Raw genomic sequence first — 13,567 nt, forward strand, 5'->3', positions numbered from 1 at the left:
TACATCAATTTCAAATTTTTTATAAATTTTTCATTCAAATAAGATATCTCAACTTAAAAAATATAAATTCTTCAAACAAATTAATTAATTAATTTAAATTTCTCATCCAAATTCATAATTATAATTAATTTATTTAAATTTCTCATCCAAACTCATAACTATAATTAATTTATTTAAATTTCTCATCCAAACTCATAACTATAAGACTATCCAAACTCATAACTATAAGACTATGATTAAAGCAATTTCTGAAGATATTCCAACATTAACTCATTATATCAAGTATTTACACTTACAAAAGAGTTTAGATTTATAATAATAAATAATTTTATAACCTTTTTATACTTTTTTAAAACTTATTTCAATTAGTTTCTCTATAAAATTACAAAAAAATAAATTAAAAAAAAAAAAGTTTCATTGAATTCAAGACTTAAATTATACCTTTTAATTTAAGTTGTATTTATCGTATTCAAGACTTCGGGCTTGAAAGGAAAATCGAGAGACTGCGATCGTTTCAACATTTGAACTTTCTACCAACATATTTATATATTTTCAACAATTGAACTGCCTTCAACTTTTGTCCTACAAAAAAGCAGCCTTCCCAAAATAAGGTCTACCGCCTTTCACAGAACATCCTTTAGATGTTACTGAACTTCCTAACTGTGCGCCATCGTGTTGACTGAAAAATAAGAAATAAAAACAAAAACAAAACAAAAACAAAAAAAAACCAAAGAAACTAACCCAGCCCAGCACTGTCAGCTAACAAAGCCAATTCTACAAAAGCAGGAAAAACTTAGATCTATGGTTTGCAAAAGTTCAAACCATGATTTGCAAAAAGATCAGCAATATCGGTAAGCATGATTTGCAAAAAAGTTAAAAACAATGACCGGCAATCATCCCAAAATTGAAACACGTATGAGAGGGAGCCACACCTCTTAGGAATGAGGTTTCGATCTGTTTGAGAATCAGGCTGAAGCCTTCTTTTGTTCAAGTAGTGACTGGAGCATTGTCATTGCCAGACTTCTGTGAACCGTAAGATCCATCTTTAACTCCAGTGGTAAAGGGGGGTGTACCATCTTTTGACAATCCTTCAGTCTTAATAATAGTGCTGCCAGCACATGCCTTGTCAACATCACATTCTTGACAAATCGAACGCAATGATTCTGAATCTGGGAATACGGACTTTTTATTATCAGCCATACATAAACCTTCCTTGAAATAAGAAGTGGCAATTGAAGCATTGTCATCATTAGAGTTCTGTAGACAGTCAACTCCATCTTTAACAACAGCAAGGGAGGAGCCACTATCTTTTGACATTTCTTCTTTAGTATTACTTCCTCTGCCTGTGAATATGATCTTGCCTGTAAGGTGCTGCTTTTGACAAATTGAATGCAATGCGTCTGTACCTGCAGATACAGATTTTATACTATCCATCACATGTGAACTTTCGATCATAGGACAAGTTTCGATTGGAGCCTTTTCAGTACCAGAGTTCTGAAGATATTCAGATCCTTCTTTAGCTTCAATGGTAAAGGAGGAGCCACAATCTTTTGGCATTTCTTCATCGGCATTAATACCTCTGCCAGCACGAATGATCTTATTATGTACATGATGCTCTTGACAAATTGAACGTGATGACTCTATGTTCAGAGGTACTGATTTTATACTATCCATCGTATATAAACCTTTATTGAGATGATAATTCTTGTCTTTGCAAGAAGAAACAATCGGGTTTATGTTCTCCAAACATTTTGATTCATCATTAAATGCAGTAAGAGCACCATCAGTTGCTTTTTCTCCTCCTTTGCCACAGAAATATCCCCTGGCATGACCATTCTTATCCTCAGAATGTGTTCGACAAATAATGTTTGGTACTTCAGCATCTGCTTTAATGCTATCCAGACATTCTGATTTATCGTCAAATGCAGCAAGAGCATTATCAGTTGCTCTTTCTCCTCCTTCACTGCAGGCATATTCCCTGGATTGACTACTATTCTTATCATCAAAATGTGTTGGACTGATAATGTTTCGTATTTCAGCATCTGCTTTAATGATATCCTCAGTTTGAACCTTAGTGCAGCAGCTTTCCTTAACATTATAACCTCCAAGTGATGATGGTACATGGAAATTTTTAGAAGCACCAAGGTCAATGCCCTTGTCATCAGATGTTATACTCTTGCTGAAATTTGGGCGGACCAACTTTCTTCTCTTTTGTTGCACAAGCACCAAATTCTCACTCTTTTCACTCTGTTTGGAGATTTTGGTCTCACTTTCATCACCAAGTTTCCTCACTTTACTACGACGCTTGAAATCCACAAAACATTTGTCTTCAGCAGTTTTATTAGTATTGCCTCCAGTTGTAGTACTCAAATCCACAATTTTATCGGTCAAGGCATCTTCAAAGCAATCACCCTCCTTCCTCGAGCCACTGATTTGAGTTTTATCCCTCAAACTTTCAGCTTTGTTGTGCTTAGGCTTTGGCTTTCTTTTGTTGATCCACTTGATGTGATTCTGCCGAACCCTTTCCATCACATCATTAACTGAAGTATGGAAATCATATTCTTCATTCCTTGCATGATTTCCTTTTTCTTGTTTTTTAATATCCTGCATGAAAGATAAACGAGAAAAAACACTACTTTTTTTCTTTGGATAACCAGAATTATCATTTTGAAAACCACTATAATATCCAATGTCATATTCAGGGATTAATTGATCACCATCCTTGGAATGACCCTCATTTGCCCATGAAACATCAGGAGTAAATGTTTCATTTTTCTTCTGTAGTGTTATCTCATTACTCAGGTTTTCTTGCACAGCTGTGGAATGAAAATTGTTGTTAAGCCATGATTGGTTATTATGGAACAAGGAAGAAAAGGGCTCATGTAGACTTCTACTCTTTCCAATATCTGGAGGATGGATAGGGGCTGATAAAGACTTCAAGGAAGGAATGTCGCAAGCCTCATAAATGACAGATTCTGCTCCCAACTGGTCAGAGTTTTGAATTCTGTTGAGAGGCATGCAATCCCTGTTGCTACTATACAAAACCGAATTTCGAAAGTCACCACCAACAGCATTCCACCTGCTCATGTCATTCTGTTCTGCATGATTGAATTTGAGGCATGGTTGACTAGTCAAGGAATTCCTTCCAAAGTTGCTTGAAGGAGAATAGCTTTCCAATATTGGCTGAGAACCCTCATTAATTCTGACAGATGATGTCTGGTTAAAATTTAAACCAGGAACATCCGGATCATATAGAAGGGAGGTATTCTTAGTATTACCATCTTGTCTTGCACTTGCATTGTTTAAGAACTGTGCCTGGATTGGGTGAATCATAGTAGATGTTGACCTAAACTGATTTTGAACCAAAGAATTATGCTCCAAAGTAGGCTGGCTGTAAAAGCTTGATGGGTTAACATTGGAATTATACAAACCAGGAACATCACTTGAAAATAACATCCTCTGATCAGTCTCTGGTAGGGATTTACTCATGAACCTATCACTAATAGATAACCTTCCCTCACCATGCATTCTAATTTTATCAGATGGACTTTTGGAGTATCCACCTATGATGTTTGGCCTAATACAGATATCCAGACAGTCCTCATTCTCATATGCACTAAACCTACTTTCATCTTTTTGTCCCAAATAGTCACTAACATACCCACCTGTAGTATCCACTGCAAATTTAGCAGCACTTCCTAGGTTAATATCACATGCATTTAATCCGGTATATTCAACTTCTCTATTGTACTGCAAAGAATCTCCTTGGCATTTATGCATTATCTTGGGTGATATGTTACCACCCACACCTTCCTCATTTTGAACTCTTTCAACACGTATTCCATGATCATTAAATCTTCCAACTTTGTCAAAAGAGTACCACTCTGACTTTAAGTCTTCTGTTCTGGACAACGGTCTCCCAGGAGCCTCAGGTTCTAACTTTCTTTTGCTGAACAAATATAGAAGCTTATAGACCTACACAACAGATGAATGTAAAATTAAGCAAAGCGTTCTCATTTTGTTGATAAAATAATCATGTCCAAGAGCAGACCTGATTTTCAGATAGCCCAAAGTTAAACTTGTTAGCTGAAAAGTAATTTTCTCTGATTGCATCACGGAATAATTTTTCTGGGATTGGCTTACAGGACCAAATAATATCGAACTTTACCTACAGCAAATTGTTGTGAAAGTGTGACCATAAAATTAATCAATGCAAGAAAAATACACTCAGAATCAAAAGAAGGCTTTGCTGAATACTGATGTGAACAGAAACTCAGAAAATGATGCGAGTGGATTTTTACCTGAGCAGGGTATTGCTTCCCCACTGCTGCAAAGGCATTAGGCACAATATTTATAGCCCCATCACAGGAAGCCTTAAACACACCGTGAAGTTGTCTCTTCTCATATTCAAATAAGAATAAAATCATTCCGGCTTTAACCTTCTCTACAAACTGGATTTCAGTTGACAGAAGGCCAAATAATCCCCTCCGGAAGCTTTCTCTCTTTGTGTCACTATTCGAAATAAAGATTGCACCAAAATCCGGGTCTTTTCCATCAGCATTATTGTGCTTATCACTGAATCCCATGGCCATATATTTACTACACTACGCTGTCACATTAGAAAATAGACAACACGATTTGCATTGTGTAAATATAGTCACACAACAAAACAAACAGCTTTCAACTGTCAAACATCAATCAGTATTCAGCAACTTTAAATGCTAACCCTAACAGTTAAATCCCATAGTTAAAAAAACAAAATCATAATCAACATTACACAATAACCTCATCCCAAACAACCATCAAGCAATTGATTGAGAAACACTTAAAAAAAGGAAAACAAGGCACATTCGCTACCATCACAGCATAACATAGGTTTTCACTTTTCACTTTTCACTTTTCACTTTTTCAGTCCAGTTTTATTAATCCAGTCCAAACAAACCTAACCTAAAATATTATTCATCTTTCTTTCTAATTTAAATTTTCGAAAGAAAAAAGATTTAATCCCGTCTCACAATACAAACAACGACTGCATAGTTTGATCGGAATAGAAACAAAGAACCACCGAAAAGATTCCATAAATACGATAAAGAACGCAAAAAGAACAATCCGCAAACCGTGGAGCGAAGCGTGGTTAGAGCGGCGACGATGACAAGGGATTAAAAACGCAAAGAATAGAGAGAAGAGAATGCATGTAGGCGATAACGGAAAAGGATCGATGCGGAGTGAGAATGGAAAAGTGGAAGCGTACCGAAGAGGGTTTGGGAGTGAGACGCGATTGTGAAGAGAGTAATGTGACGGGTCTTTCTCATTTGCAATACACAACACAGTCGTGCGTGACGCATCAACGAACCGTTCTTATAGAGGGAAGGAACCGTGCAAATCTAAGTGGGATAATATAAAAAATGAAAATAAAAAAAGAAAAATATAAGGGTCGCGCTTTTTTGGATTTTCGATTCCACGTGGCATGTGTATCCAGCTGCCACGAGGCTCTCGTTTGGGCCTTGGCATACAATAAATAGGGTATGGTGTCTAAACAGATAAACTTTTTTTTTTATTTTTTGTAACGGTTTCATAATATTTTTTAAATCTTATAGTTAAAAACAGTTGTTTTTAGATTTTTAATCTACAAGATATATTTTTTCGTTATCCACTTTTTTAATATTATTTTTTTATTAATTTATATCTAAGGATAAAATAATATATATATACATATATAAATAATTATATTCTTTAAAATAATAATTATTCACTTTTTATGAAAATATTATTTTATTTTTTTAATAAAGGCACGAATTGTTTTTTCTCCTGGTAGTGTTTATAATTTCATGTAACTTGTCTTTTATTTTTCATAACAACAGATAATAAAGAATAAAAAATAATATAAAAGCTATAAAGATCAAAGTAGGAGCTTTTAACCGTAGAAGTTAAAGAATACAGTTTACAAAACTTTTGAAGCTAAAAAGGATAATTATTTTTTTAATAAATACTTATAAAATTAACTTGTTTATAAACAAAATTAGCTTATGTATAAATTAATTGTTAAAAATTCATTTTAACTTCTCAAAACATTAACTAATACATAAATTAATTTTAATTTATAATTTTTTTTTCTATTTTATACTCTATAAATGCTTTTATATATATATAAAGTTGATACAAATACTCTAAAAAGAGTTGGTTTAAAAATTTTGTTACAATTTCTTTGATTGCTCTGATAAAATTGATTTACTTTATATATTAATTATTATTGTCATTAAATTAATTTTAATGGTTTAGGATTTAATAAAAATAATTTATAATTTTATAAACTTTCCTTTTAAGGTTAGAAATTAAAAAAAAAAAATGGATTTATTTGACCACTAACTCAAAAATTGGTTTCTAAATTATGCTCATGCATATAGAGATAATTTATGTACACATTTTATATCTCGTTTATATTTTAAAAATTGAATTAATTATCAAACATTAATCATTAAATCCTAGAGTTATTCTATTGTGGAAGTTGAAATAGTATATTTAAAATTCGAAATTTAAATTCTAGTAGTGTCATCATAATTTTGATATAAAAAAAAATAGTATTCACTTTGTTAATTACTATTGTTTTTTATGACAGGTTGAACTATTTTTCCTAACCAAATAATGGTAGAATTATCTTAGGAAAGGTACTCATAAATATAATTCTTTATTACTTACAATAATGCAAATAAAATTAAAAGCCCATTAATTATACACATTCTTTTAATTTTTTTTTTTTTTTTTGGAACGAATCCTTTTAATATTTTTAAAAAAAATGTTTTAGTCTCTTAACTTACCAATAATACACCTCAAAGTGACAAATATTTAATGTATATTAGTAGTTAGATTTTATGTAATAATATTTAATAGATTCTCTAACAAAATTTGAATATAAGGACTAAAATAATATTTTTTGAAATTATAAAGACTAAAAATATCAATTTTAAAATTAAGGAACTAAAAACGAATTTATGTTTTTAAATTTAAATTACAAAGATGTTTTAGTCTCTACACTTTGCAAGTTTTTAATCCTTTTAGTCCTTATTGTTATTTTTTTTTATAACATGTCTATATTATGTTGACATGATAGAGGTATTCAATTTTGTAAGAATAAAAAAAGTTTCTCAACAATAGTTATGAGGGTAAAAAGAGGTACGTAATGTCTAAGATTTAATTTAAAGTAATTCCAATAAAATAAATTTAACATATACAAAGTTGAATTAATATTTTTGTCAAGTCAACACAAAAAAAAAATATTAAAAAATGATAGGTACTAAAAAGATTAAAAAATTGTATATGTGAGACTAAAAAATCTATCTTAAACTATAAGGATTAAAAAAGTTTATCTTAAATTATAGAGACTAAAAAAATACTTTAACCTATTCTATATAACTAAAACTTATAATAAATTATAAATATAAATAATTATTATATTTGAATATATGAAATATATTTAACTTTTTATAAATTTTTGTTTTAAACATATAAATTGTATTTTAAATTTAGCTATAATCTATAATCTATACTCATATATAAATTTGATTCTTATTTTGGTGTATACATTATTTCTAACAAATTTAACCCTTTATAAATATTACATAAGTTGTTAGATAGTAGATAGAAAGGATTTTTTACAAAGGAGTATTTTTTTTTAAACTATCAATAATCACATATTATCCTACTAACATATATATTTAAAAAAAGTTATTATGGTTTAAAAGAAGTTGTCACTAAGGCATGAAGTGCCTTATTTTTCACTAGTATTAATAAAAGAGATATTCTCTTTTGGTGTATACAAATTTTACACTAATTTAGATCAATAATTACCTCTAAACTACATTCTTTTTTATTATCTTTTATTTATTTATTTATTCTTACTTCAAAGATATTCAATTTTCAAATCTCTCTATTTGAATAACTACTCATTATCTTATTTTTTTTAATAAATAATTTATTTATATTATAACACAAGATTATTTATTCTATAAAATGTGCATTTCTTCTTTTTTATAATGATAAAATAATTAATTTTATAACACAAGATTATATAAGTAGTATTTTAAAATGTATTTCATAGACTACATATTTATCATATATAATTAAATTTATAATAAATTATAGATAAATAAATATTATATTTGAATATACAAATTATATTTAAAATTTGTATAAATTGTATGTTAGATTTAGGACAAATTATTTATATTACAATAAATATTTTTAATTATTAATAATTTGTTTTTAAAATATTAAAATTTAAAACACAATTAATATGATAAATAAAAATTGAATTAAATAGAAAGTTAAAAAAAAATCCATCAAAATACTCTCATCTAAAAATAACTCTTAAAAATATTCTCATATAAGATATAATTATTCGAGTTTAATATATCGGAGTTGATTTCAATATTTTGTAAAAAAATATTATCAATTTTTTCCTTCAAACAATGAAAAAAAAGATAACTACTTATCCAAACAAACAACTAAAAATATCAAACACATGTAAAATATTTTATAAAATTAGTTTATTTTTAAAATACTAGGTTTTGCTTTAAAAAAAATGACTATTAACACATATTAATGATTCTTAAAAAAAACACAAAAATATCATGGTGGGATAATTTAGAATTTTAGAATAAAAAAAGGTCTTGTTAGGTTTAATTTTCTTTTTTTTTAAAATAAAAGTTATAATGACCTGCAATGACTTCTACTACACTTAACGGTAAACAACTAACAATGAAAAAAAAAACTAATAACTCAAAATTGTATATCTACATATATGTGAATGTGTATTACATATCTTGCATACAAAGGTGAAACTATACAAATATATGCAATATAGATATAGTAATCCAAACAAAGTAAATTATACAACTTATACTACCAACTAGTTACTGCAAGGTAGCACAAAATATCAACATCACGAATCACAAACTAGCCTCCAAAATTGCTCCCATATCAAGTATTATCAACACAGTCCATCCAAATGGAAACACACAAGAGTAAACTAGAAATTTAAAGGGAACATGTATACAACACCAAACATCATTAACATTAATATATCAACACATCTTTGTTGCACCTTTAACGCTATCAACATATAGTATCACAATACAACAACATATATCAACATAAACAACTCAGTCTACTACAATATAATATTAACTTGAACATCAATACATTAACAACTCAAATTTTTCATCACAACAACATTGTATATATAACACAACTACATGCGTCGTTACACATCTCAACTAGGAGATCTCCTATAACACAAGGTGAACAGTTTCAATGGCTTGACCTTACCAAGCCAACAATACAGAGTGATCTTTATCAACTTACTAGATCAACAACAAATTGGATATCAATCTACAACATAACAACTTGGTATCTTGGATGTCGTCACTTAAATAAGGAAGTTTAGTATTATTATTAGAGTAGAACAGTTGGGTATAAGTCTACCACAACATTAGCTATCTTAACTAAGCCTCCAATAGAATTAGCCCACCTGCTACCTTCCAAATACGATGCCCTTCCAATACTCGATTACAAATTAAGTTCTCAACTTTGTGCTTTACTCGATTGGCCACTTGTAATTAATATAGCTCGACCTTGCCCCTATACTATGGTCGTTTTATAGACATGTGCCTAGACCATTTCCTGCACATGATACCAACTAAAGTTATAGAGGAGACTCAACTGTCCTCTTCATGGGTCAACTTTTTAAAAAGTATTTTTAACAAATTAGGCTCTTAGAGCACCACAACACAATATCCACACAATGAGATATGCAACTTTAAAAATAATCTCTCCTTTAGTCCTCCTAGGTTGGTCATCACAACTCAACAATAAACATGCTTAAATGCGTAAAGCATTCATCATCTCAATAACACAACAACGTCATGCATATAACATATTCAACATAGTTATACAACCACATAACCTACAACTCAACTCAACTCAACTAGCAACTCACAACATAATCTTTAGCATACAACATATCGACGTTCAACATATAGATTTCATTATCATACAACATCGTCCATACAACTTATTCCTCAAGTAACCAACTAATTCAATTTCAGAAGAAAATTATTTGACTAAGTTTTCATGCTAAGCGTGGAGTCTCACACTAAGCATTAGGCTTCCAAAAAGTCATATAAAATTTTTGAAATTTCTTGCATTAAGCGTGAAACTCATGCTTAACCTCAAACTTTTAGAGACACATCCAATCCTCACGCTAAGTGTTAAAACTCACACTTAGCCTCACTTTTCCAAAGGCATATCTTAGTTCTCACGCTTAGCCTCATAAATCCATAAACTTCTGCATAGTTGAAGAACATCCCAACGGCTAGGAACACCACCCAATCTCCAAACTCCTCTCAACTTATGCAATAATACATGCATGCAACCTCAAAATCTTCCAATTATAACAACATACAACTTAGAAATCGAATGAAAAGAAACATGCATCAACAACACATCATGTAGATTGTCAAATTCTCAATCTTTCACCAAGAACACCAAAAACCTCAAAATTGTCCAATCTTCCATATCATAACTCCTTAGCCATGAAAATGATAAATTTTCAAGCAACATACACAACATAGATCAATGAGAAGTTGAGTTTAGCTTCCCTTACCTTGACTTCGAGCCAAAATGAGAAGAAGAGGAAAAAGGAAGAAATGGACTTTGAGCTCCAACAACACAAGTTCTACACCTATACCACGTGATTCTCAGCTCCAAGTGGCTCTGAATCAACATTAGCTACAAGAATCACAACTCTAAGGCTTTCAAAAATCTAAGAGAAAAAGAAGACAAAAACTCTAAGGTCGAAGAAACAAAATGAGCTCCAAAGCTTGAATAAATGCTCAACCTTTGGAACCGTGACTCTACAAAACTAGGAGGAGGAAACAAGATTTTTTAGCATTTTCCTATCCCACCTTGGGTCCTTTAACATAAACTAAATCAACAAAAAAAAGGTAGCTTAACAAGTATAGTGTTGCAAAAGTTATCACATAATGTTGGTTTCTTTAAAAATAAAATAAAATAAAAATCCAAGAAGATTGTAGTAGAATAGTTTAAATTTTAAAAAAAATAGCTTTTGCTAAAAATTTTTTTAAAGAAAATACAATTATCACATAATAATGGTTTCTTATAAAAAAATCTCAAGAAGATGGTAGTGAGATAATTTAGAATTTTAAAATGAAAAACATGGTCTTGCAAAGTTTAAAAAAATTTCAAGAAAAAAAAAACTAACATTATCACATAATAGTAGTTTCTTTTAAAAAAAAATTAAGAAGATCGTAGTGGGATAATGTAATATTTTAAAATTAAAATAATGATCATTTTTAACTATTTGTGGTTTAATACATTGTTTTTTAAGAAGTTTAACATTTTTTTTATAATTGTTATGTTTTAAAAAAAAGGAATAGTTTATAAAAGCCAACAATTTTAAAATAAATAGTATTGTAGCAAAAACACATAAAAAAAATTAAACTCATAACTAGTTGGTAAAAGTTTTATTGGTCAATTTGAAAAAGTTTTCTGCTTTCGTAAAGCATGTGATATTTTTCTCAAAATTGTAAAAGCAAATTCATTCAAAATGATAAGATTAGTAAATGAGAGACAGTAATAAGTATAAAATGTGAGTGGTTGTAACGATCTAATAAGTCACTACATTTAATATTAAACAATTATCTCAGTACGAAAGATTAAACAAAATGCATTAGAAGATAGAGTTTATCATATAGTCAATAACTAATATCATGTAAATATAAGCTATATACAAAATATGGTACTAAGAGTAAAATAAACCTAAACATTGGTCGACATCTATACAATACATGACTACATCAAAGTAACCATCAACAAAAATCTAGTCACCTCCAACATGACTATTCTCTAACTGTATAAGTCATCTTGCTAATTCTGTCCTACTCCCATACTAAGTATGATTATCACAATTCCAACCACAAGGAAGACACAAGGTAAGCTTGTGAAAAGAATCCAACATTAAGCACCTTTCAGCTACTACAACATAATCAACAACACCATCATATCAAAATACAACAACTCACAACATAACCATAAATTTTAGCACAACACTTAATCAACTTCAGCATGTTCAACATTTTAGCACAAATAATTACATCTAATGCGTGGTTACACATATTAGCTATAGAGATCTCCTACAACATAGGATAAACATTTTAAGAGGCTAGATCCTACTAAACCATAATGACTAGTATAAAACCAGAAGCAACGACTGGAACTAAAGCTAAAAAACAACAATTAGCACAAGGATATAAACAACAACTAGCATAAGCTAGATTAATTTATCAGGTTTCACCACTTAAGCTTGGAAGTATGGTACTATGTCAAGGTAGAGCAATTTGGGTATGAACCTACCACAAGATTAGCCTGCAACACTAAGCCACCTATGAGATTAATCCACACACTACCCTCCAAATACCACAACCTTCTGATAGTAGGTTGGAGACTAAGTACCAAACCTGGTACTTTACGCAGTTTGTGGCTTTATACACATGTACCTCAACCTTACCCAAACATAGATACCACATAAAAACCTAATGGGGACAACTTAAAAATAACTTACCCATCCAAAGGCCAACTTACCTATTAAAGGGTTTCAATCGGGCTCTCAAAACATCGCAATGCATATCCATACAATGAGATATTCAACTTTCAAAAATAACTTTATTCCCCTCCAATTTTTATGTATCATAGCTAATACATGTATCTAACGCACATATCTATAACTTAACAATTTAACAACTTTAGCAACATTCAACTTAACAAGTTTAAAAACATACAACTTATCAGTTTGAACAAGTTAAACTTCACTCATCATTATAACTTAAACATCATCCAACTTACATTTAACCATCCACAATATACCATCATACATCTTTATAACAAGAGTAACTTTGATAGAATGACAACTACATTGGTTTAAACAACTTAAACAACTCAGTTTGCAACATGTTCAACTTATTGCATATTAAGATATATCATCTTACAACATCACTTATACAACTTATTCACCATCACTCAACTGTAAAAACAACTTTAAGAAAAACTTTTCATCATGCAATTTGTGCCCGACGTCACTCACTAGGCACTCGATGCCATTGAGATAAGGAGATCTCTCTCTCACCCATGTTTGGCGTTGTATCACTCACATTCAGTGTGATTGACATGGAGAGTGTCCCACATTCTCGTGCCTAGCGTGGCAACACCCTTGCCCAACCCTTATCATGCAAAAAGCTATCAACCAGACTCATGCACGATGCCACACACTTTAGTGCCCAATGTGAATCCAGGTAGAGACGAGTCTCTCATTTCATGCCCAGTACCACCAATCCTATGCCCAAATTGAGCGAGATGAGTCCTAGGTAGGGTTTTTCCTCGTTGCAATGGCTTAGGGTCTCATTATGGGCAAGAGAGGACCAAATCGAACTAATAGTTGCCTAATTAATGGAGAGATTTTCTTATCAATTTGCAAAGATAAGATATTTGATTTAAA

General features: G+C 30.6%; 1 protein-coding gene across 2 annotated transcripts; it reads right to left on the bottom strand.

The window, feature by feature from the left end:
• Positions 1–512: 512 nt before the first annotated feature.
• LOC109806640 (uncharacterized) lies at positions 513–5,392 on the bottom strand. Of its 2 annotated transcripts, XM_020369107.3 has the most exons (4): positions 5,252–5,392; positions 4,302–4,609; positions 4,052–4,168; positions 513–3,975 (listed from the first exon to the last, which is right to left on the bottom strand). In XM_020369107.3, the coding sequence occupies exons 2-4, from the start codon at positions 4,590–4,592 to the stop codon at positions 988–990; spliced, it is 3,396 nt and encodes a 1,131-aa protein (XP_020224696.2). In that variant the 5' UTR covers positions 4,593–4,609; positions 5,252–5,392; the 3' UTR covers positions 513–987. The 2 variants fall into 2 exon arrangements, with proteins under 2 accessions (XP_020224696.2, XP_020224697.2); XM_020369108.3 differs by having other exon boundaries at positions 4,302–5,360.
• Positions 5,393–13,567: the final 8,175 nt, after the last annotated feature.

The sequence above is a fragment of the Cajanus cajan genome, chromosome 3 (assembly GCF_000230855.2).
Source record: "Cajanus cajan strain Asha chromosome 3, NIPB_CcT2T_4, whole genome shotgun sequence".
In the NCBI taxonomy this organism is placed as follows: Eukaryota; Viridiplantae; Streptophyta; class Magnoliopsida; order Fabales; family Fabaceae; genus Cajanus; species Cajanus cajan.

Coding starts and splice junctions, on each gene's coding strand:
- LOC109806640 (XM_020369107.3), bottom strand. CDS start 4,592: ATGGCCATGGGATTCAGTGATAAGCACAATAATGCTGATGGAAAAGAC. Junction 4,169..4,301: donor GGAAGCAATACCCTGCTCAG/GTAAAAATCCAC, acceptor AATTTGCTGTAG/GTAAAGTTCGATATTATTTG. Junction 3,976..4,051: donor TTGGGCTATCTGAAAATCAG/GTCTGCTCTTGG, acceptor TCTGTTGTGTAG/GTCTATAAGCTTCTATATTT.